The sequence below is a fragment of the Suricata suricatta genome, chromosome 7, assembly GCF_006229205.1.
Source record: "Suricata suricatta isolate VVHF042 chromosome 7, meerkat_22Aug2017_6uvM2_HiC, whole genome shotgun sequence".
NCBI lineage: Eukaryota > Metazoa > Chordata > Mammalia > Carnivora > Herpestidae > Suricata > Suricata suricatta.
In genome coordinates, this window is record NC_043706.1 from 33,558,725 (window position 1) to 33,580,200 (window position 21,476).

The 21,476-nt window shown below is 39.6% G+C and overlaps 1 protein-coding gene and 1 long non-coding RNA gene across 4 annotated transcripts in view; both read left to right on the plus strand.

Annotated features, from left to right (window-relative positions):
- Positions 1-40: 40 nt before the first annotated feature.
- The window catches only part of MAPK14 (mitogen-activated protein kinase 14), a 73,818-nt gene continuing 52,382 nt past the window's right edge, over positions 41-21,476 (plus strand). The window contains exon 1 of one of the 3 annotated variants that reach the window (XM_029944818.1): positions 41-347. In XM_029944818.1, coding sequence (XP_029800678.1) covers positions 232-347 — 116 coding nt within the window. In that variant the 5' untranslated portion in view covers positions 41-231. The remainder of the gene's footprint in view (positions 348-21,476) is intronic. The other 2 variants (XM_029944817.1, XM_029944816.1) reach the window with 2 other exon arrangements.
- On the plus strand, positions 1,245-4,063 carry LOC115296332. Its single transcript, XR_003910854.1, has 2 exons — positions 1,245-1,416; positions 3,801-4,063. It is a non-coding gene; the product is annotated as an uncharacterized LOC115296332 (long non-coding RNA).

Below are 21,476 nucleotides of genomic sequence, written 5' to 3' on the forward strand. Positions count from 1 at the left end.
GCCCTTGCCCTCAGCCGGGATCGCCCCGCTCGCTGAAGCGCGTCCAGCAGCTGCGGTGACAGGGGCCGCGCGCGCGCGCGGGACTCCGCGGGGTCGCGTCTGCCGCACCTGCGCCGCCTGCCAGCGCCGGGTCCCGCCCGGCCAGGCGGGCGACGAGGGCCGGGGGAGCCGGTGCGGGCGCAGGCGGGGCCCCTCAGGGCCACCTCCTAGCCCCGCGGCGGCCGCTGGAAGATGTCTCAGGAGAGGCCCACGTTCTACCGGCAGGAGCTGAACAAGACAATCTGGGAGGTGCCCGAGCGTTACCAGAACCTATCCCCGGTGGGCTCCGGTGCCTATGGCTCCGTGTGGTGAGTGTCACCGGGCCTGGAGCTGCGGTGGGGCTGGGTGGCCCTTAATGCCCCAGAGCCAGGCCTGCCCCCACAGCTCTGCGATGCACCAAGCGGCAGGAATTTTCCTTGGGGTAGGGCATCGCTGCCCCTTCGACCCTAGCCCTGCCCTCCCTGTGCCCCCTTGCAGCCCTTACTCTGCACCCCCAGGTAGGCGATCAGTTGTGTGCAGGATGCAGGTCCTCGGTGGGCGGTGGTGCCGGAGCTCGGCCCTGGCTCGCACCCTTCGCCTGTCTTGGGGGGGGGGGGCGGAGGTTGCTGCTCCGGGGGCCGGCCTGGAGGCGTGAAGGGGAGGGGGGTCTCCCTGCCGGCCTCGAGCAGAAAGACCCTCCCTGGAGGTGCGCCCGCTTTGGGCACCGAGCCTGCCCTCCAGGCAGACGACAAGCCCAGGGAGCTGTGGGGAGAAGCCGAAGGGCAAAGCTCGGCCGGGAGACCGCGGTCGTCGGAACCAAACTGGCGACTAAGGGCGTTCTCTCCAGGCTTTTTTTTTTTTTTTTTTTGCAAAGCTCTTTCGAAACCTCATTCCGAGAAGCATTCTCTTTTGAGTTCGCACTTGAATTCGCAGCGACCCATAGAGCCTGAAACACCGACGTTATCTCGGCGAGCACAGTGCCAGCTTGAGCGGTGTGTTTCCGATTCGGCTGAAAGCGTATTTCCTTTTCGCTGAGTGGGGGTGGGTGGTAGTGCCTGCGAGAACGCTGCAGCTTGGGAAACAGGCGGCCTCACTGATTAGTCACATACCCCTGCTCATTTCTGTATTGTTTGACCAAAACAGTTTTCTCATTGGGAGCAAGTGAGATTCAGATCCGTTGGACGCGCTCGAGATCAAAAAGTTATTAACAAAGCTGGGAGGTATTGTCAATTTTTTTTTTTTTTTTGCAAGACATCTTGCGAATACTGTGTTTAAGTCCCTTAGACAGTTTGCAGGGAACCCTCTACATTTGTAGCCCGAGGTACACCGTGGCTTTCGAAAGGATATGGAATGTATTGCAAAGGAAGGAAGAGACGCTTCTCCGCTGTAATTCACATGGTGTGTTTGAAATTGATATCATAAAACTTCAGGATCTGAAATGCTTCACTAACTTAGGTTTTCTACACTTTTAGATTTACTGTAACTTGAGAGCTGCTGATCTGAAACTAATTCGTGTATTCATGCGCATGCATCATTTGAAAAGGCCTTTATAAAATTATTATTATTTTTGTTTTGGAACACACTACAGGCTTTTGGACGTGTTAATCTTTATAATTCCTGTGTTTCTTAAAGTCACACTATGAATTTCCTGTTTGGTAGAATCTTCTGGGTAATTGAGATTGTGCAATTGTGTCAAGCAACAGATCATATTGCATTTTCTAGCTCAAGCTGCTTGAGTTAAGTTGCTGATGGCACAGTGCTTGACATCTTTCCTCATTTTTATAGTATGACAGTTTACATTTGAAGGGAATTTGCAACATTTTGCTACATGTACATGTCATTGATTTGCTAATTTTCAAAGATGTATTCGGATTGTTGCTCCTTTAATAGCTTATTATCTTACCTCTGTAGTTCATTCTTGCATTGACATATTGATATTTGTAGCACCAAGTTTTTATTTCCAGTGATATTTAAACTTTAATGGAATGGTAAAGCAGAATAGCTCCACTCGGGGAGTTGAGTGAACTTGAAGTGCTTGCAGTTTTCCTGCTGTTGGTATGGATAGCTTTGCACTGGAACTGAAGATCCAGATTTACAGTGAACTGTCATTAAAATGACCTTTACATTTCTTTTAGTGCTATACTTTCTGGCTTACAGAAGCCTGCAGTATCTGACACTTTGAAATACTTCGTTAAGCAGATTTTTAAAAATAGATAATACATTCGCATTGAACAAAATTCAAAAATATAAAAGGATATTTAGTGAGAAGTCTCATTTCCTTTCTTGTTCCCCAACCATGCTACTCCTTTCCTCGGAGACCAGCACTGTTAAATTTTGTGTTTTTACAGGGAGGCAGGGTTTGTTCATTTTTTTTTTAGGAGTATTTCTACCAAGTGTAACCTATGGTATGTTGGTAGAGGAAAATACATCTGATACTATGTGACAATTGACTGTAAACAAATGTAACTGATTTTGGATTGAAAATACCAACATTTAGATACAAGTAAGTGTTATCTCATTCAGAGGTACTTGAAGTTGTTCCTTCAATTAGCAGTTTTTCAGGTGTTGCTGAAAACATTTTTAAAAATTTCTTTTAGTATTCTTTCTGGAGCCTGTGTTATTTTTCACTACATTCATCCTTTGAGAGCAGATTTGATTTTAGGGAATAACAAAATGAAACCGAATCCAAATAACTTAAGAGAGTTTGTACTCACTACTAGTGAAAAAGATTAGGCATACAGGTTGATGGTAATGTTTGAGGTCAAATAGGAGTTGTAACTATAAAGTAATGATAGAATTTCTTGTGTGACTTGTAGAACTGGATCTGAAGTCTCTTCCAGAAAAGAATCTCTGAAAGTGTTTTAAGGAATGCAGCCTCACTAAAAACATGTGTCAATTTCCTAATTTGATTGCTCAGAAGTGTGATACGCTTTGATGTAGAAGTTAAAAGTTTTTTTATATTAAGCCTATTTTCATTATTTTAATTTGTACTAAGTATATAGTAACAAAGCAAGTAGCAGCCTGTATGATAACCAATTATGAATCAAAGATCAAGGAATCAGACTAGAAATTGAGAGTTGATAAGGTTTTATAAATATGCCTTTTCTTTTTAAGGGGTAGAGGGAACTAAACCAAGTCTTACAGTTTTAAGGAACTTTGTGCATTGTCTGTGAGGGGAAATGAAGCAAAATTGTTTAAGAATACATTGTTGCGAAGCATTGATTTTCTGGTTTGAGACAGAAGGGGGGACTCTTGTGGTGAGTTTAAGGAAATATAAACAGGAACTTAAATGCCTTTCCTCTGGGTATGGTTTTTCCAGACCTTTGCTGTTGATTAGAGGAGGTGGGGAACTGGTAGCCATAAAATAGGCAAGAGTTGAGAATTACTCTTAAGTCATATTCAGTTGTTTATTCAACAATGTTGAATACCAACTACAGAGTAGGTAATGGGCTAGGTTTCTTGAGATAGAGCACTGAACAAGACAGAATGAAGTAATCCATTCTCTCGGAGAGCTTATAGCCTAATGTGAATAATAACTACATCTTATGGATTGCTTACTATGTTCTAGGCATTTTGCTGTGTGGTTTATATTTATCATCAGTATATAAAGCACATACAAGATTTTTAGTAAGAGGATGGCAAAGTTTACTAAGATATCAAATCCAACTTCCTAAATGCTTTGTGGAACAAGATTGTATATACATAAGTATAATAAAAAGAAGCAAAGCTAAGTTTTAGTGTTATTATCTATTCACCATTTTTAATCTTCTTTTTTCTTTTAGGATGAGCCAGGGCACAAATAACTGAATATACATCATTGTTGACTATGCAAAGATGACTTTCTTGACTCCTGATCAGTAAGAGAGGCACGCCCTTTATTTTTCTAGCAGTGATAATAGGTCCATGCTGATCTTTCTTCCCATTTGCTTTTCTTTGTAACCAGAAGCAAGGTGATTGGCTTGTTACCAGTACCAACCAATAAATATTTAAAGATAATGTAAATATTTATGTTATTGATATATAAAGACTTTTAAGAAAGAATTAAGCCAAGTTTGTTATAAAGTCGTATTTTGTTTATTGAATCCCCACCCCTTTTTTTTTAACTGATGCTTTTCCGTTGGCTCCCATTTTTAAATAAGGGTATTCTGAATCGCTGGCTTTTCAGTTCCACCAGTTTAACTTCTTGATACTGAAGAGTACTCTGTTTTTTATTTCCCTCTAACTCAGCCTTAGAGGTGATCTGTGTGTTGACTTTGCCTTTCATGGGCAACAGTGCAGATGGCCCTGAGCCCCTGAGGCACTGAGGATCCAAAGGTGGAAAAAAAATCACTGGGCTAGATCACTCTCACTTTAGTATAAATTGACATTTGTATGGGCTTTTACACTATGAAGTATTTTCATTCAGAGCATGATCTTCATTCAGAGCATGATCGTTAGTCTTCACTGGCTCGCTGAAGGCTGGTGTTTTGAACCTAGTTATACAGGTGGAGGAACAGCTTGCTTGCTAGCGGTGCTTCAGACTTGGTTCTGGGGTTTCAACACGTCAGAAGTCTTCGTGCTTCTACATATAAGAAGTTGAGGTTTTGTGATGACACCTTCTCCTGTGCTGTTTGTCCTTATCCCTCCTTTTGTGAAGAAGGGTTGCTGAGTCACTTGCAATAGAGCTGTGGCTGTGCAGCTCCAATCCCACCACCGTCTTTGCCTAGCAAATCTGAGGGATAGTGACCTAACTTATTAAAGTCACACCTTTTCCTCAGAGTTGATAGACCAAAAATGAACTCATTGCCCAGATTAAATTTTTTTCCCTAGTAATTATTAGATAGTACAAATAATTATTTCCTGAATTTATGAATTCTGTTTGGTTTGGAATTTTTCAATATGCATTTTGTAAAGTTGGGACTTTCTATACGTATTTGTGCAATGTAAGAATAGGATATCATAGAAATAGTTGCTTATCCAGGCTTTTGAAAATACATTAGATTTTTGCCCTTTACTGTGAAATTTTATATTGATTTGTTCCTATCCAAGAGGTATCATTACTGTAATATTCAATAAACAGCTCATTGTAAAGTGAATTTCCCTGACCTAGAACACAGGGATTTAATCTCATGGTTGTCATGTAGTTAGAAGTTACGCACATGTTTTTTTCAGGACAAGAAAAACAAAACCAAAACAAAACAAAAACGATTTAAACTTGAAAAAATTTTTTGTAAATAAAGCTTTCAGGGATTTCCGTAAAGTGCAGGTATGTTAAAGATCTATAAAATTAGCCAGTTTTCCAGCATTTCAACCTGTTAAGAATGTATTCTAGGAATGAGGAAAATGGTGGTCTGTAAATTCTGCACTTTTGACAAATAGGTCCTGGATTCTGAGTTGTTGGCTCCTAGGCTGATGGTGGGGGAGAAAGAGTACAGAAGAGAGGAGTCTAGGATGACCCCTAAGTTTTGGCTTTGGATAAATGGGTATATTTTAGTGCCATTATCTGAACTTTGGAGTATTGTAAGGATTGGGAAAGTAAAAGGAAAGAAAGATGGGTTCCTTGAGGATAGGACTGTGCATTGTACTGATACTCTGAGTGTCTACAATGTATGGGTCATTCTTCAGGTGTTGGAGTATAAGCAATCAGATAAAAATTTCTGCCCATAAGAAACTATATTCTAAGGGGGATGAAAGTAGATTAGATACTAAATAAATAAAACATTCTTAGTATATCAGATGGTTGGTGCTGAGAGTAAAGGAACCCAGGTAGGGAGAGGAATTACTGGGATGGCTGTGTTGCACTTTTAAGAAGGATAGTCAGGATAGGCCTTGATGGTGAAGTGACAGTTGAGCAAAGACCTGCAGGAGGTTATCTAGAAGACTGGTTGGACTTGGGTATGGAACATTCCAGGCTGAGGGATCAGGAATTGCGAAGGCCCTGAGGCAAAGGCCTCATTCTCTGGAATAGCTAGGAGAGCAGCCTGGCTAGCACTGAATGAACCAGGAGCCAGATAGTAGTAGAAGAGAGTGGAGGGGCTGCAGAGGCACAGGGATCATGAAGGACCTTACTGGGCTTTATAAGAACTGTTAGAAGAACTATTAGCCTCCATTAGAAGTGCTAATAATACTTAAGGGTAGAATGGGGGAGTCCAATGAATTGGTGCATAGCCCCAACACGTGCACACAACTGTCATTCCAGAAGGCTCTGAGTACCGGAGCCAGTACTTTTGTTGGTCCCTAGAAATTAGGGTATTCTAGTCCAGCTCTTTAAATAACAAGGGCTTATTTCACTTTTTCAGGTTTTTGTTGCCAAAAGGAAGGGAGCAAAGAGATTAGCTCTAGACTTCTGCTGACAAAAGATTAGCCTGCTGGCAGGTTGAATGTTTTCTAACTTCTTTGGGCTTCTAGGTTTTTTCGTACTATTAGGTCATATTTCAAAAGACATTTTTGCCTTCCTCCAACATTTCAGATCTCATTTATTTTTTGTTTTATTTGGCCCTGCATCTGCTTTATATCCTTCTCCCTTCCCTTGATTATTGTTACCTGTTACTAATGTTCTAGCAGTGAGGACTCAAAGCCTTCTCTGTTACCCTGACTAAATTGAAATAGATCTATTAATTTGAAGAGATTGAAAGATTCTGCATGTGTATGACCCTATAAAAACCCATAGGATTTATTGTCTTCCTTGCCTTTATAGACACAGGCTTCTCTCCTCTTTCATGGGAGCTATCCCCCTTTTACTGCTCTGTCATCAAGTTGTGGAGAATAAGTGTTCCTAAACACAGATTCCCATGGCAACATAACAAAAAGGTAATAGAACAAATGTTTATTTTGTCTAGCTGCTGTCTGAGTAACTTTAGACCCTGAACACGTTGGCTCCTGTTATTTTGAATGGTGTTGTTGCAGATTTCCTTGTTTTCCTCAAAACTTCTAGGCCTTGATGGTATTGTCACTGTGCCTGTGACATGATGGAAGGTATGTGAGTATGTGTTTTTTACTGTCAGTCTTCCCACAAGTATGCATTGGTTGCTTTTGCAAGCTTATGGTCCAGAGTGTAGGCATCACACAACACACAACCATGCCAGAAAAAAAAAGGCAAAAAAGCATACCCACTGTCCCCTTTGTTTTCTCAAATTCATTAATTCAGTATTGGCAGGGTTAAGCACTGTATTAGGTGTTATGTTTATAAAGATAAAAAAAAAAAAACCTAAGAAAGAAGGAAGGGTGCCTCCCTTTGAAAATACCAGTCTAAAAGGGACATGTTTGTGTTGGTTCCTCAGAGATTGCTTTGGATGTCCTCTGTAGCTGCTCTTTCCTGAATCTTTCACTTAAGTTGCCATCTCAAATCTACCTTTATGTTTCTAATGCTTCCCTTGAAATTTTCTTTTATATTCTTTTGTGTCTCTCTTTAAGTCTAGTGACATACAGGTCACTTTATATCAAGGGCAACTTTATGTAAGGATATGTATTGGAAATCTGTGTCAGAGAAGCCTTTGCATCTGATGATTCAGATCTAGAAAGTGATGACATCAGCACGTGGCCACAATAGGTCAGAACTTCTTCTTTTGATCTGCGCAGGGCTCAGAGAGGCTATGTTTTAGGGGAAGCAGGGGGGGGACTTTGAGGGTAGAGGTCCTTTAGATCCTTTACCCAGCCCTGTACTTCCACTTGGGATGGTGCCCTTAGTCTGTCCTGTGACATGTAGCCTGAAGTGTCTGGGTTTTGCAAGTGTAATATTGAATTTTTGTTTGTCGTATTTCCTCATCCGTGTAGTAAATAGAACTTCATCCGCAAAAATAAATGCTTTATTCTTAATATCCCCAAGAGCTCTTTCTTTCTTTCTCCCCCTTGTCTGTCAACATATAGGGCTTTAGCCAACTTGAGCCTTCTTGAACTTAGACTTTTGCATAATAGTTTCTATTTATGTTTTCTTCTCGAGGCTACCAAATGCTGGGAAAATCTTTGTTATCTTCCTCATTTGGTATAATAAAATAAGGCTTCCTAATGATTTTAGTATTAAATCCAAGTGAAATATTGCTGTGGCATCTTATATTGACAAACTTCTAATAATTTTCTCATTTGACCTTGTAAGTTTGTCTTGCTTCATTTTCTATACCTAGTTTAGTGTCCTAAGTGCCTTCTTTATGCTTTGAATGATCTGCTTTGAAATTAGCAATCTCAGTAAATTAAATGATACTGATGCTAAGGGGAGCAAAAGGGGGGAAAATAGCAAATTAAGAAAACAGTTTTATAAACATCTATCAAGCTCTGTTTACATTTCCAAATATAATATAACCTAGGATTACTCAACCTATTGACATTTTGAGTGGGATAATTTTTTTGTTGGGAGGGCTGTCTTAGGCATTGTAGGATGTTTAGCAACTTCCCTAGACCCTACTTGTAAGATGTTTGATTGTTGTGACAATCAAAAATGTCTCTAGACATTGCCACATGTCCTCTGAGGACAAAATCACCCTTGGTTGAGACCTACTTACATAAGCCTATATATTTGGATTGATTGGCTGTGAGGAAAAACTAGATGGATAACTTGAACCCTCCACCTCCAAAAAGATAGAAAAACTACTTTCTCTGCATATTCTTTTTGAATTCATCATCTGATACAGTTTAACAGTGACCTTGCTCATACACTTGTGTGTCCATATTTGTACTTCCAGACTTGACCTCAGGAATATCTAATCCTTTGGATTTCAAGTCTGTTGAAATGTAATTTTTTTTTTTTTTTGCTTTCCTTTGATAATTTTTCTATACATTGCTTGAGGATGAACTCAAATGTAGCACTAACTACCCTATTAACAGATTGATGTTGTAAACTTATGGTTCATCCTTAGAGATATGGAGATGTTTGAAGGAAGCTTCTTTCATTGGCACTGATGAAAGTCAGGGGTCATGAAAATTGGAATCCTAGAATGAGCCAATCACCTGAAGATTTCTGTAACTAACATTAAGACAGCGTGATTTTGAAAGTTTGAAATGTGTGTGTATATGTATTTGTTTATGCTTTAGATTTACCATAGTGAAGAAAATCTGTTGTTCAATCATTAGTGTTAAATGCCCATCGGTGTTAAACGAAGTAGACATAAAATATAAGTGAACTGTATATGTAAAGAGGTATTGATGTGCATAGACATGTGGGGACATTGTGGGCTTTCGTGTTTGAGTGGTTTCATGGAAGAAAAAGCATTTGAAGATTATTTTGAAGGGTGGACAATATTTGGAAAGGAGGAAAGGGAATGTTTTTAGGTAACAGGAGAAAATATAACTAAGAGACTTAGTTATGAGTTGGACTGACCTGACAGCAAGAATATCTCAGGTAGGGTGAACCTAGCTGTGGCCCTCGTTCTGGCTGTACTGCAGAGTCGTTGGTGGAGCTTCTGCGTGCAGGCGCTTGGGTCCTGCCCCCACTAATGAAGAACCAGGTCTGCAGTAGGGCGAAGGCCATTGCCGTTTTCTAGGCCATGGAAGCTGTTAAAGTTTCTTGAGTTATAACGTATTGAGGAAAAGTGTTTGAAAATTGATCGGACTGGAGTGTATAGAATGGATTGGTGGAAGCAAATGTATTGCTTTTAAAAGTCTTCAGGGATTTATGTGAGTATTTATTCTGACTCCCCAGGTAGATTTCTCAGGTTCTTGAGGTCGAGAATGACCTGTTATGGTATATATTTACTGACCTTGAATTATGTTCCAGGTACTGGAGGGAGGATACACAGATCACCTAGAGTTTCTGCTCTCCCTCATAGTTTGGATTTGGAAACAAATAATAAAGGGATTTTTTTTGTTTTTGTTTTTTTAGTTCAGTGTCTAAAATATTGGCTACATTATGTTGCTGATTGTAGTCTTAGAGCCTAATAATTGCTGAATAATGTACATTTTAACTCGTGGAAACTATATTTTAGTTATCCATATCATGACAACAAATGATCAAGGATTTGGTCCCTCAATTATATTTTAATTTCTCTATTTTACTGTTATCTCAGGGGTTTACTCAACCTCAAATTTGAGAATAAGAGATCTAAAAATATATATTGAGAATCTACTATGTGTTAAACCCCATGCTGGAAACTGATTGTGAAACTATTTTATAATAACATGTTATTTCAACTTTGAACATTTAATACTACCTGCCGTTTATAGTTCGTAAAATAGTCACATAATCTTATTTGAACCTCAAAACACCATTGTGAGATAAGGAGAGCTGGTGATGCCCCCCTTTTATTGATTTGGGAATAGGCTTATAGAAACTTGGTCTGAGATCACCTGCTGTGAAGTGCTGGAACCCAAACCAGAACTCACATCTTTTGACTACTGGCTTACCTTTCTCTGTATCACCCTGCATATATTTAGGCTTCATAGAAAATTTTGAGATTAGTTCATCAAAATACTGCAGAGACCATTCACTAGGATGCAAAAGTAGTTTTGTTAAATGGAATTCCAGTGGTTTTTCTAGGGCAGTAAAAAAGATTCATTTAGAGTACAGTATTCCCAGAAGTAACTGAGATATCTTGAAAATTCCAATGTTTTGTTTAAAAAAATCAAGTTGCTGTGTTTAATGCTTTAAAAATATGACCATAAATTCTTTGATATTTATCCTTTACAGAATCGGAGCTAATAATCTTCACCCTCGGTGAAGGTTGGACTTACTGTTCTATTATATGGAATGTGTAGTAATGATGGGGTGTGATTTCTGAGAGTAGGTCATAAAAGATATGTGGCCTTCGTCGTGCTCTTTTCTCTGACCGCTTCTCAGAAATCAGTTTATCTAGAGCAGGTTTTCAGTCTCAGCACTATGGACATTTTGGGCCAGATAATTCTTTGCTGTGGAGGATGTTTAGCAGCATCCCTGTGCCCACGAGGTGCCCCTCCCGGCCCCCTCAACACACACCCCAGATGTAACAGACAGATAGCAGACATTGTCAGATATGCCCTGGGGGAGAACTGCCTTCTGCTGAGAACCAGTACTTCAGGGGCAGCCAGCAGCTGTGTTGAGAAGACACCCAGGCGGCCCTGAGGAGAAGCCCACATGGCGAAGCACTGAGGCCTGCCAAAGCCATGTGAGGCAGCCGTCCTGGAGGTGGACCTTCCAGCCTCCGTCCGGCCCTCAGATGACTAGCCAAGGCCAACATCCTGACTGCACCCTCATGAGAGACTGTGAGCCAGAGCCACTCAGCACCCTGCTCCCCAATTCCTGACTCACAGAAACTATGAGATAATAAATCCTGTTTAAGCCACCAATCTTGGGGGTAATACATTAAGTGTTCCTGATACGTCATATAAGATGGAGAGTCACAGACTAAGCAAACCAAAAATTGTGAAGGCACATTAATGCCTGTTACACGCATCTGTAGATAGTCATGTTCACAGCATGTACTTGTAAGGGTGCTTTTCTGATTATGAAGCCTATAAACACTATTACTGTAAAAGCCTTTTAATTGTAGTAGCAAAGCAAAGTTGATGGATGGTAATACTACATAGTTACAGAGTAACATTAGTTTATTCATATTTGCTGGCAAGGAGTTAAAATTATTTAATGATAACTTCAAAAACATTTGTTACTGAAGTTTTCAAACACAAAAATAGAGAAGATAAACCTATGGTGACAACATTCTAATGAGGCTTGAGAAAAGAATTCCACATGTATTAAAAGAATCCACATGTAATATTTTTGTAATCAATATGAGGTAACTATTGTTCTTGATGCATATGTATCATTTCTCGTTTGCAATAAAAAGAAATGTTAATAGGGACACCTGGGTGGCTCAGTTGGGTGAGCATTGTACTCTCGATTTCAGCGCAGGTCATGATCCCAGGGCTGTGGGGTCAAACCCCACATTGGGCTCTGCTCTGAGCATGGAGCCTGCTTGCAGTTCTTTCTCTCCCTCTCCGTCTGCCCCTCCTCTGCTTGTACTTTCTCGCTCTAAAATAAAAAAATAAAGTAAACAAATATGGTAATGGACACCACTGTGGCACTTATTTATTTATAAAGCTTATTTATTTTGAGAGAGAGAGAGAGTGGGAGAGAGAGAATCCCAACTAGGCTCTGTGCTGTCAGCACAGAATCTAATGTGGGGCTCAGTCTCAGGAATCATGAGATCATGGCCTGAGCCAAACTCGAGAGCTGGAGGCTTACCTAGCTGAGCCACCCAGACATCCCTCTGCGGTGACTTTTAAAGCTTCAATGAAGAAATATCTTATAAAAATCATTTTCTTTTCTTTGTTGTTTGTTTTGCTTTTGTTTCGTTGTGTTTTAGATGGGGAGGGGGAATGAGCAGGGGAGGGACAACGGGGGAGAGAGGAGGAGATAAACAGGCTCTACACCCAGCGCGGTGGGCAGGGCTCCGTCTCACCACTGTGAAATCATGAGCTGAGCTGAAATCCTGAGTCCAATGTTTAACAATCTGAGCCATGCATTTTTAGACTGCATATCTAAGTGAATTTCTACATTGTTTGAATTTTAGTTTTCATCAGGCTAATAAAAGCAATTGTGAAAAACATTTTTGCTCCAGTTGCTTAGAAGTTTTGCAGCAAGAATAGGACCAATCAGGAATGGCAAGTATCTAGCAAATGTGTTGAGTTCCAGCCACATAGCTAGTGTCCCTAATAAATCCTGTCACAAATACATTTTCCTGTCTGAATGAGATTTTTATGAAAATACTGAATTTGCATAAATGTTCTTAATAGTTATGTAAGGCAAGTGATGTGGTCAATTAAATTGCTTTTTCCATTCAAGCTACTAATCTGTTAGTAGGGTTTTTTTTATTTGTTATTTGTGTTTTGAGCCTGTTTGAGAGGAATATTTAAAACTGAAAAGCTAGGGAACTGGTCATATTGTACATATTTGTAACAATTGTGTTAATAACATCTGTTGTTCTTCCCGAAAGTATGAATATGTTATTGTAAGAAACTAAATTCCACTTAAAAGTACTATTATAGTTGCAAATAAATCGTTTTGTGATTTAAAAAAAAAAGTGTCATGTAAACATTAAGGTATCTGAGTTTGTGAAGATATTAAAAGAAAACTAAGGTTTCAAATGTTATGAGTTTTTAAAGTTCGTTTTAAGTTCCTTGCTTCTCTGAATATTTTTTGAGGTTCCTAAATCAAAACTTGAGTTCTGGCTTTTGCATAAATCTGCCTTATTTTCATGACATTATTTCCAAAACGGAGGGGTAGAGCATAAAAATAAAAAACTACAAGGATACCTTCACATTTGTCTGAATTTAGAAGAAAGGAAAAGTAGATTTCTGTAATAGAGGGGGGTGTGTACCAAAAAATATTTCCAGTATGATATATATTGAATTTTGTACCTGGTGTTCTAGGTAAAGAGAAAGTTCCCAAGTTAGTAGTATAAATTACTTATTTAGAAGGCACATTTTAAAGGCTGTTATCAATTAACCTGAATTCAACTGGAAAAAAGCCCCAAATGTTTTTGCAAATTATTTCTTTCCCCTTAGATACACATTCTTTTAAGGTTTATTTATTTATCTTAGAGAGAGAGAGAGAGTGCATGCACGCATGCATGAGCAGTGGAGGGGCAGAGAGAGAAAAAATTCCAAGGAGGCTCCATGTCAAGACAGCCAGGCATATGGGGCTGGATCCCATGAACCATGAGATCATGACCTGAGCCCAAATCTAGAATTGATGCTTAATCCATTGAGCCACCCAGGCACCTCTCCCCACAGGTATTTTAATTAATTTGATGCCCTAATGAGAACTTGTTAATTCATTGTAACTACAAATTTTAATATATTTAAATTTTTCATTATTTTCCAAAAATAAATAAAAAAGTGTTTGTCTTTTTAACCATTATTGCGGGTTCATTGTTTTTCTCATTAACATCATTCAGGGATTAGTGAAGTCGTCTGTGACCACTGAGAGAAACTAAAACCACTTTGGATCCCCACAAATTGCTCAGACTTGTCAGGTGATCTCTCATTCTTCATTCTGTTGGGGAAAACCCGAGTTGTCTTTTGAGGAAAGACCTGGTGCTGTCATTTGTGCTCCCATGCTCTGTGAGTGTGGGCACTTGTCCTGGGGGGGGGGGGGGGCGGCACCTCGCCTTCCTTACGGGGTTGTCTCTCTTCCCCTACCTAGCAGCTCGCCTGACAGGTAGCACGTATTGAGCAGCCTCTACTTTGCTGCACAGAAAGTCTGCAAGCTAGGTGCCAGCCACGGAGCAGAAACAAAATCTCTGTGTCTCTAAACCTATCAAAAGCTCAGTTAATGAAAATCATCTTTGGAGGATTGTCTGAGGACCATGGAGCTCATTCTCTTTTTTCCTAAACACACGTAAGAGTTCCCCTTTGATGGAGTCTGTCAGAGAGCAGAGTGCCATGCTCTTACGTACTCTCCACCCACCTTGGCTAATAAGGAACCGTATGTTGGCTTTATGAAAGCCTCCACTGATGGACACTCTAAGAAAAGAACCATTAGAAACCCACTATTATATTTGTGTGAGAACGTTGATTAGGACGTTTTTACCACATTATCCAGTGTCTCCTTCATAAACATACACAGGAGGAACTTTTCTCTGGTTTTATTACAGGAATAATTATGCCTTTCTTCAGTTCTCCTGAGTACCCAGTTTGTTTTTATTATATGGTTCCTGTGACGCATGTCTTAACTGGTTGTGTTCTCTTGTTGTGTGATGGCTTTAGTGGGCTCAGAGCCAAAATTGAGTCCACTTCTAATGGGTATTTAGAAAGGAGCTTATACTATACATTAAAAGAATTTTTTTAAATGTTTATTTTTGAGAGAGAGAACAAGAGTGAGCAATTAGAGGAGGGGCAAAGAGAGAGATGGTGGGGCGCCTGGGTGGCTCAGTCGGTTAAGCCCCCGACTTCGGCTCAGGTCAGATCTCATGTTCGTGGGTTCGAGCCCCGCATCAGGCTCTGTGCTGACGGCTAGCTCAGAGCCTGGAGCCTGCTTCCAGTTCTGTGTCTCCTTCTCTCTCGCCCCTCCCCCTCTCATGCTCTGTCTCTCTCTCTCTCTCTCTCTCTATCAAAAATAAAAAAAAAAAAAGAAAGAGAGATGGAGACACAGAATCTGAAGCAGGTTTCAGGCTCCGAGCTGTCAGCACAGAGCCCCATGTGGGGCTTGAACTCATAAATTGCAAGATCATGACCTGAGCCGTCCAGGCGTCCCTCAGAATATACGTTTGTGTGTTAACCTCATCCATCCAGAATTTATTTTCCTGTATTCACTGTCATTTCAAATTATATATGTACAGTTCCAGGCTGCTTTAAATCCATTGTGGAATAAAGTAGGATAAGTAAATTTAGAAGTTAAACAATTATATTAGGATATGTTAAGAATGTAGTAAGCCAGTTTTTTTTCAGGGAGGAAGGAGGAAAAGTATGAATGTGTAATGAAACATTCAGTTTTATTTAATGAATATTATATCCTATCCACTGGATTCACAGCAGAGTAGTGACATTCTATTTTATAAAAACTGCTTTCAGTGAGTTATATGTTTTTTTCCTTTAATTTTTCTTTACCCTATCAATTTTACAAAATGTGAGTTAATTTTAGAACTTTGGGAGACTTCATGTAATTTACAATTGGACAAAAAACTTATTAACCAATGTATCCCAAATTTTAGTTTGGAGAACCTTGTCATTGTAAAGATAATTCCATTTTATGATGTTGTTCATGAAAACAAGATTTTATTTGTAGCTATAATTTAAAAAAATGTGATGAAGAGGCCCAACTGGTAATACTAGTAAGTGAATCATTATAATAAAGGCAAAGCCAATAGCTGGTCCTTGGGTTGCCCTTAATCCTGGGCAGTTTGACATTCTGCAAAATGAGTGAACATTGAAATTAGACCAGTCTAGGTTTGAATCCCACTGCGTATGAGTTACAAGACCTTGGGTGAGTTGTTAATATTTCTGACCGTCAGTTTCTTATTTTGGAAAGTAAACATAACTATCTCAGAAAGTTATTATAAGGATTAAATTAAACATTTCCCAAATAATGTGTGGCATAGTCAGGTATTCGGTAAATTTGAATTTCTGCTCCTTTGAGTATTTAATTGGTTTTATCAGGTGATTAAGAAATTATTAATAATTTCTGCTTTGGATGAAATGAATGATTTCTCCTCTCTCCAAACATTGCTTTGATTAGTGATAGTAACAGGAGGCTAGGTCAGAGCAGTTAAATGCTTAAAGCGGTGGGGTTGGGGATGGTCACAATTTCCTTGTTTCAGTAGCTTTGCTCTAGTGATTCTGCTTAAATGATAAACAAAAAACGGTTTCTCTGAACAATTCTCTCTTTTGTAAGCACATTATGTTTTAAAAAGTGAGAGTATATGTCCTTTGAAGTAAAATTTATTTGTTTAGGGAAATCATGCAATTATTGAAGAAGCAGTATGAATTAAGATGTCCACTGTAGTAGTTTTTATAGTATTTGTGTGTGTGAATGAATGAAATGGCTATAATGCCCATCAATAAAGAGAATAGTTAAGTAGATTGTGGTGCAGATATTTAAGGAAATTACGGTAAATAATTGTTGAGGAGCTTAGGCGCCTGTAAATTATGGCTTAGGAGTAGAGGATACAAATTTATGTTCTGTGAGTTTAGCTATGTAAGTATCATTTGAAGGAAATACAGTGTTAATAGTGGCTTTATTAAAATTAGCGAGTACCTATATTTTATTTTAGGTTAACAGAACAGTATGGATGACTTATGCTTCTAATTCACTAATGACCTTATCAAAAGATATAAGCTCAATGGAAAACAATTTGACAATAAAATATTATGGGGAAAAAAAAGATATAAGCTCACTTTTTAAAAAAATCAGAGGCTAGAAAAATATAAGTAAGTAAAAATGTTAAATTTCCGAATATTTTAGATGTTTCTTGTCTGCACGTGTATATATACATGTATGAGTACACTTTTCGTTTCCACAGGCAGGCTCATTCTTTACTTCTGAAAGTAGTTCTTTTTCCCCATCAGTAATATATCATGCACATGGTAGTACTATGTGGAAATTCTTGTTAATGGCTGCAATTATGGGAGAATCTATCATAATCTAAATTCTCTGCCACTGGACATTAAGGTCATTTCTGGCTTTGTTTTTGTGAACAGACTGCAATAACCATTTATATATTTTGAACTCAATTCATATATTCTTATATGTAATCTTTATTATTTTTTATTTTATTTATTTTTTAGCACACAAGTGTGCCTGAGAGAGTGTGAGCAGGAGAGGGGCAGAAAGAGGGGAGGGGAGGAGGAGGAGGAGGAGGAAGGGAAGAAGAGAGAGAGAGAATGTCAAGAAGGCTTCACATTCAGTGTGGAGCCCCACATGGGGCTTGATCTCCTGGCCCTGAGATCATTACCTGAGCTAAAATCAAGAGCCAGACGCTTAACCAACTGAGACATCCAGGCAACCCATAAGTAAATTTTTTAAAAAGTTTTATTTACTTAAGTAATCTCTACGCCTCACATGAGGCCAGAACTCACAACCTCGAGATCAAGAGTCATGTGCTCTTCTGACTGAGCCACCTGGGCACCCGGATATGTAGATTTTTATACCCAATTTATATATTTTTGAACCCACTTTTTAAAAACATTGTCAGCTATACATAGTTGTGCTATATTGTTGGGCATTCTTTGTTTTTGTGTATGTTTCATAATCTCAGGTGGTAAGTTCTGTGATATCAGGTACTATGTTTAGTGTTTGTTTTGTATCCATAAAGCTCTCATGAAGGAAATATTTCAGTAAATACTCAGGAAGTGATATTTTCGTATTTTTAAGAAACCACATCATTGACTCCTTCAGTGTCCTAGATTCACAAGGAGTAGTAGAACTACAGAGATTGAAAAATTTCCTCTACATAAAGTAAGGTGTGAAAGTTTTTTTCTTATGAAATGCTTTTTATTAATGCTATCCTGAGTTCAGTTTGAAATTAAGGGAAAACTTTTTCCATATGAAATGCGGTTAATTACAGTAGAAAACATTTTAGAAAAGCAGAATTCATTCAATTAAAATATATTTAAAATGGACTGATCTGTTTGCAAAGTTGAACTTGATTATTCATTAAGACTTCCATTCACAGATTCATTAAGGAGCCATTCAATGGTATCCATTAAGAGTTTTTGCTTGAAAACATACCACTTAAATCTGAATCTCAGCTCTGCCATTTTCTGTCCATACTGTGGGCACATGACTTAATCTCTTTATGCCTAAGTTTTCTCATCTATACAATGGAAGTAATAATGTCTTTTTCTTTTTTTTTAAATTTTTTTATGTCTTTTATTTATTTTTGAGGGACAGAGAGAGACAGCACGAGCAGGGGAGGGTCAGAGAGAGAGGGAGACACAGAATCTGAAGCAAGCTCCAGGCTCTGAGCTAGCTGTCAGCACAGAGCCCGACGCGGGGCTCGAACCCATGACCGTGAGATCATGACCTGAGCCGAAGCCAGCCGCTCAACCGACTGAGCCACCCAGGCGCCCCAATGTCTTTTTCTTTTGAGAGAGAGAGAGAATCCCAAGCAGGCTCCATGCTCAGCATGGAGACCTGGAGCCCAACACTGGGCTTGATCCCATGACCCTGGGATCATGATCTGAGTTGAAACCAAGAGTTGGGCGCTCAACTGACGGAGCCACCCAGGCGCCCCAATAATAATGTCTTTTGATACAGTTGTGATAAAGATGTTCGTTCATGTAAAGATCTAAAAACAATGTCTTGCAATAATAAAGCACTTAATGATTGTATGTTTCTAACATTACTATCAGTTTCTTGTTGGATGCTATTGATTTACTATTTTTTTAAGGTTTTCTTTTTAAGTAATTCTACACCCTCCATCAGGCTCAAAATTACAACCCTGAGATCACAAGTCACACCCTCCACCGACTGAGCCAGCTGGGCAACCCTGGATGCTTTTGAATTTATAAAAACTGAGAGCCAAATTATAAAGTTGAAGATTTTTCTTTCATGTTTAAGATAACTGCATTACAAAATACTCTTTCATACTTTGGTTAAGCATATTTTGAGAGTGCACCGATGCCAGGCATTATGCTAAGTCCTGTGCAAAGCAGAAGTGGATAAACCAGAAGACACTAACTGCCTTCAAGGTGCTTATGATGAATGGGAAAGGCAGACGTTATTAATGTCTAATATTTAAATTTTTTTAATGTTTTTTGTTTTATTTTTGAGAGACAGAGAGAGCACAATCAGGGGAGGGTCAGAGAGAGAGGGAGACACAGAATCGGAAGCAGGCTTCAGGCTCTGAGCTAGCTGTCAGCACAGAGCCCGACGCGGGGCTCGAACCCACAAACTGTGAGATCATGACCTGAGCCGAAGCCAGTTGCTCAGCCGACTGAGCCACCCAGGCGCCCCTTAATGTCTAATATTTAAGCTTTACTATAAGTCAGTCCTTTTGCTAAAACTACTATGAAAGTTATCACATTTAATTTTAACAAGCATTCTCATTATTAGATATGTACTTTTATATATAAGCCTGATAGAATTTAATTAACTTTCTCAAGATTATATAGCTACTAAGTGACAGAATTGGAATTAAAATCCAGATTGTGTAATACCAAAGCTCCAGTCCTTATTTAAACACCCTGCTGGGTGGTAAATAAACATACGGTAATAAATTGTGATTGCTGGAATTGGGTACTGATTAATCCTAGCCTACCTTTTGCTGAATAGATACAGGAGTCAAACAGAGATAAAAATATGTACTTTATTACTGTAAAGCTGGCAGGGAGAATGGCTTGGACAGGCAGCTCAAGTGGTCTTCTTATTTTTTCCCCACTGAGTTGAACTTGCACATTCAGTCATAGGCAGGTCAGCTAGAAACCTGATGACATTTCTTGCTCCAGAAGGTCCCAAAGGGCTTATCAGTGGAGGAGAGAACATGTTCAGTGTCCAGGTGGGCAGGCAAACTGAGATGGATGGTTGAAGAGGATGGGTCACACAGCCGTGGCCATTTTTTGTCTCAGTAGAGCCATCAAAGGGTTTAGAGAAGAGTAAAATTTACTTGGTACTTCCAAGAGGGAAGAAGTTATTATTTCATGGGTTTGCAGGAACAGGAGTGGGAGAGAAGAGAACACTCCCTCCCTTTTTGTAGGATAAGGAAGGAAACAAGAAGGAGGGTGTTGTGACAGAGAATAACGGACCTGTTGATACATCTCTGAGGGGGATGGCTGTTTAAACCAATGCTTGAAGAATAAGGTCTCGGCTGTAGGGTGGAGTGGAGGTGGGAGAGAAGAGCAGCTCTGGAACCAGAAACAGCCTGTCTGAAGAGTTTAAAGAACTAAAAGGAACCAGCACGTTCAAAACATCGTGGCTGGGGGAAGGGAAGGAGTCCTGCAGGAGCGGCATGGAGTGGTTGGTGGTGGTCAGATCACCCGAGCCTCGTTGGCTATGATAGGAAACTTGCATTTTATTATATATGCCAAGGAAATTCCTTGAAGGATTTGAAGCAGTGGGTAGTGACACCTAATTTATATATTTATTTAAAAAAATTTTAGTGTTTATTTTTGAAGGAGAGGGAGACAGAGTGTGAACTGGGAAAGGGCAGAGAGAAAGAGGGAGACACAGAATCCAAAGCAGGCCCCAGGCTCTGAGATGTCAGCACTGAGCCTGACATGGAGCTTGAACTCATGAGCTATTGAGATCATGACCTGAGCTGAAGCCAGACACTCAACTGAGCCACCCAGGCGCCCTGCCAGTTTATATTTTTTAAAGATTGAATTGGATGCTTGTGGAGAGTATATTAGAATGTAACAAGACAGGAGGTAGGGAGACCAGTATAAGAAGGCAGGCTGGTGAAGATGATTTGGACTAGTGTGTTAGCAGTGAAATGAAGAGAAGTTGAATTAGAGATGTATTTTGGAGATGGAAATTACAAGGCCTGCTGATAGATTTGGATGGGGACCAGCAGGCTGGAGGAAAGGGAGAAAACAAGTGATACTCAGGTATCTGACATTAGTCCACTTATTGAGATATAAGAGTCAAGGAGGGCAATAGTTCTAGGTGTTTTGAACTTGCTAAGTTTCAAAGTGCTTATGTGTTTTTCATATGGAGATGTTAGGTTGGTAGGCTCTGATTAGGGATTTCAGTGAGAAGTAGATTTGGGAGTTTTCAATATAAGATGGCATTTAAGTCTTGGATATAGATGAGATCATCTAGGAGAATGTTAGAGAGGGAAGAGGGCCCAGTGCCATGCTCTGAGGAACTAACAGTTCAAGTAGAGGAACCACATGCAGTGAGGACAGAGAGGAGCTGCCATACAAGTCACAGAAAACCAGCAGAATGAGCTGATAGGGACTCCAGAATGGAGAGTGTTGAGAGAAAGGGGAAATGTTAAACATGTCAATTTCTAATCCAGAAAAGTGGTGATTGGATTTGGTAACAGGTCATTAATGACCGGAGAAGAACAGTTTCAGTGTAATGGATTGAGGAAAGACTGGGAGCCAAGGAAATGAGTCACACCTTAAGATACATATGC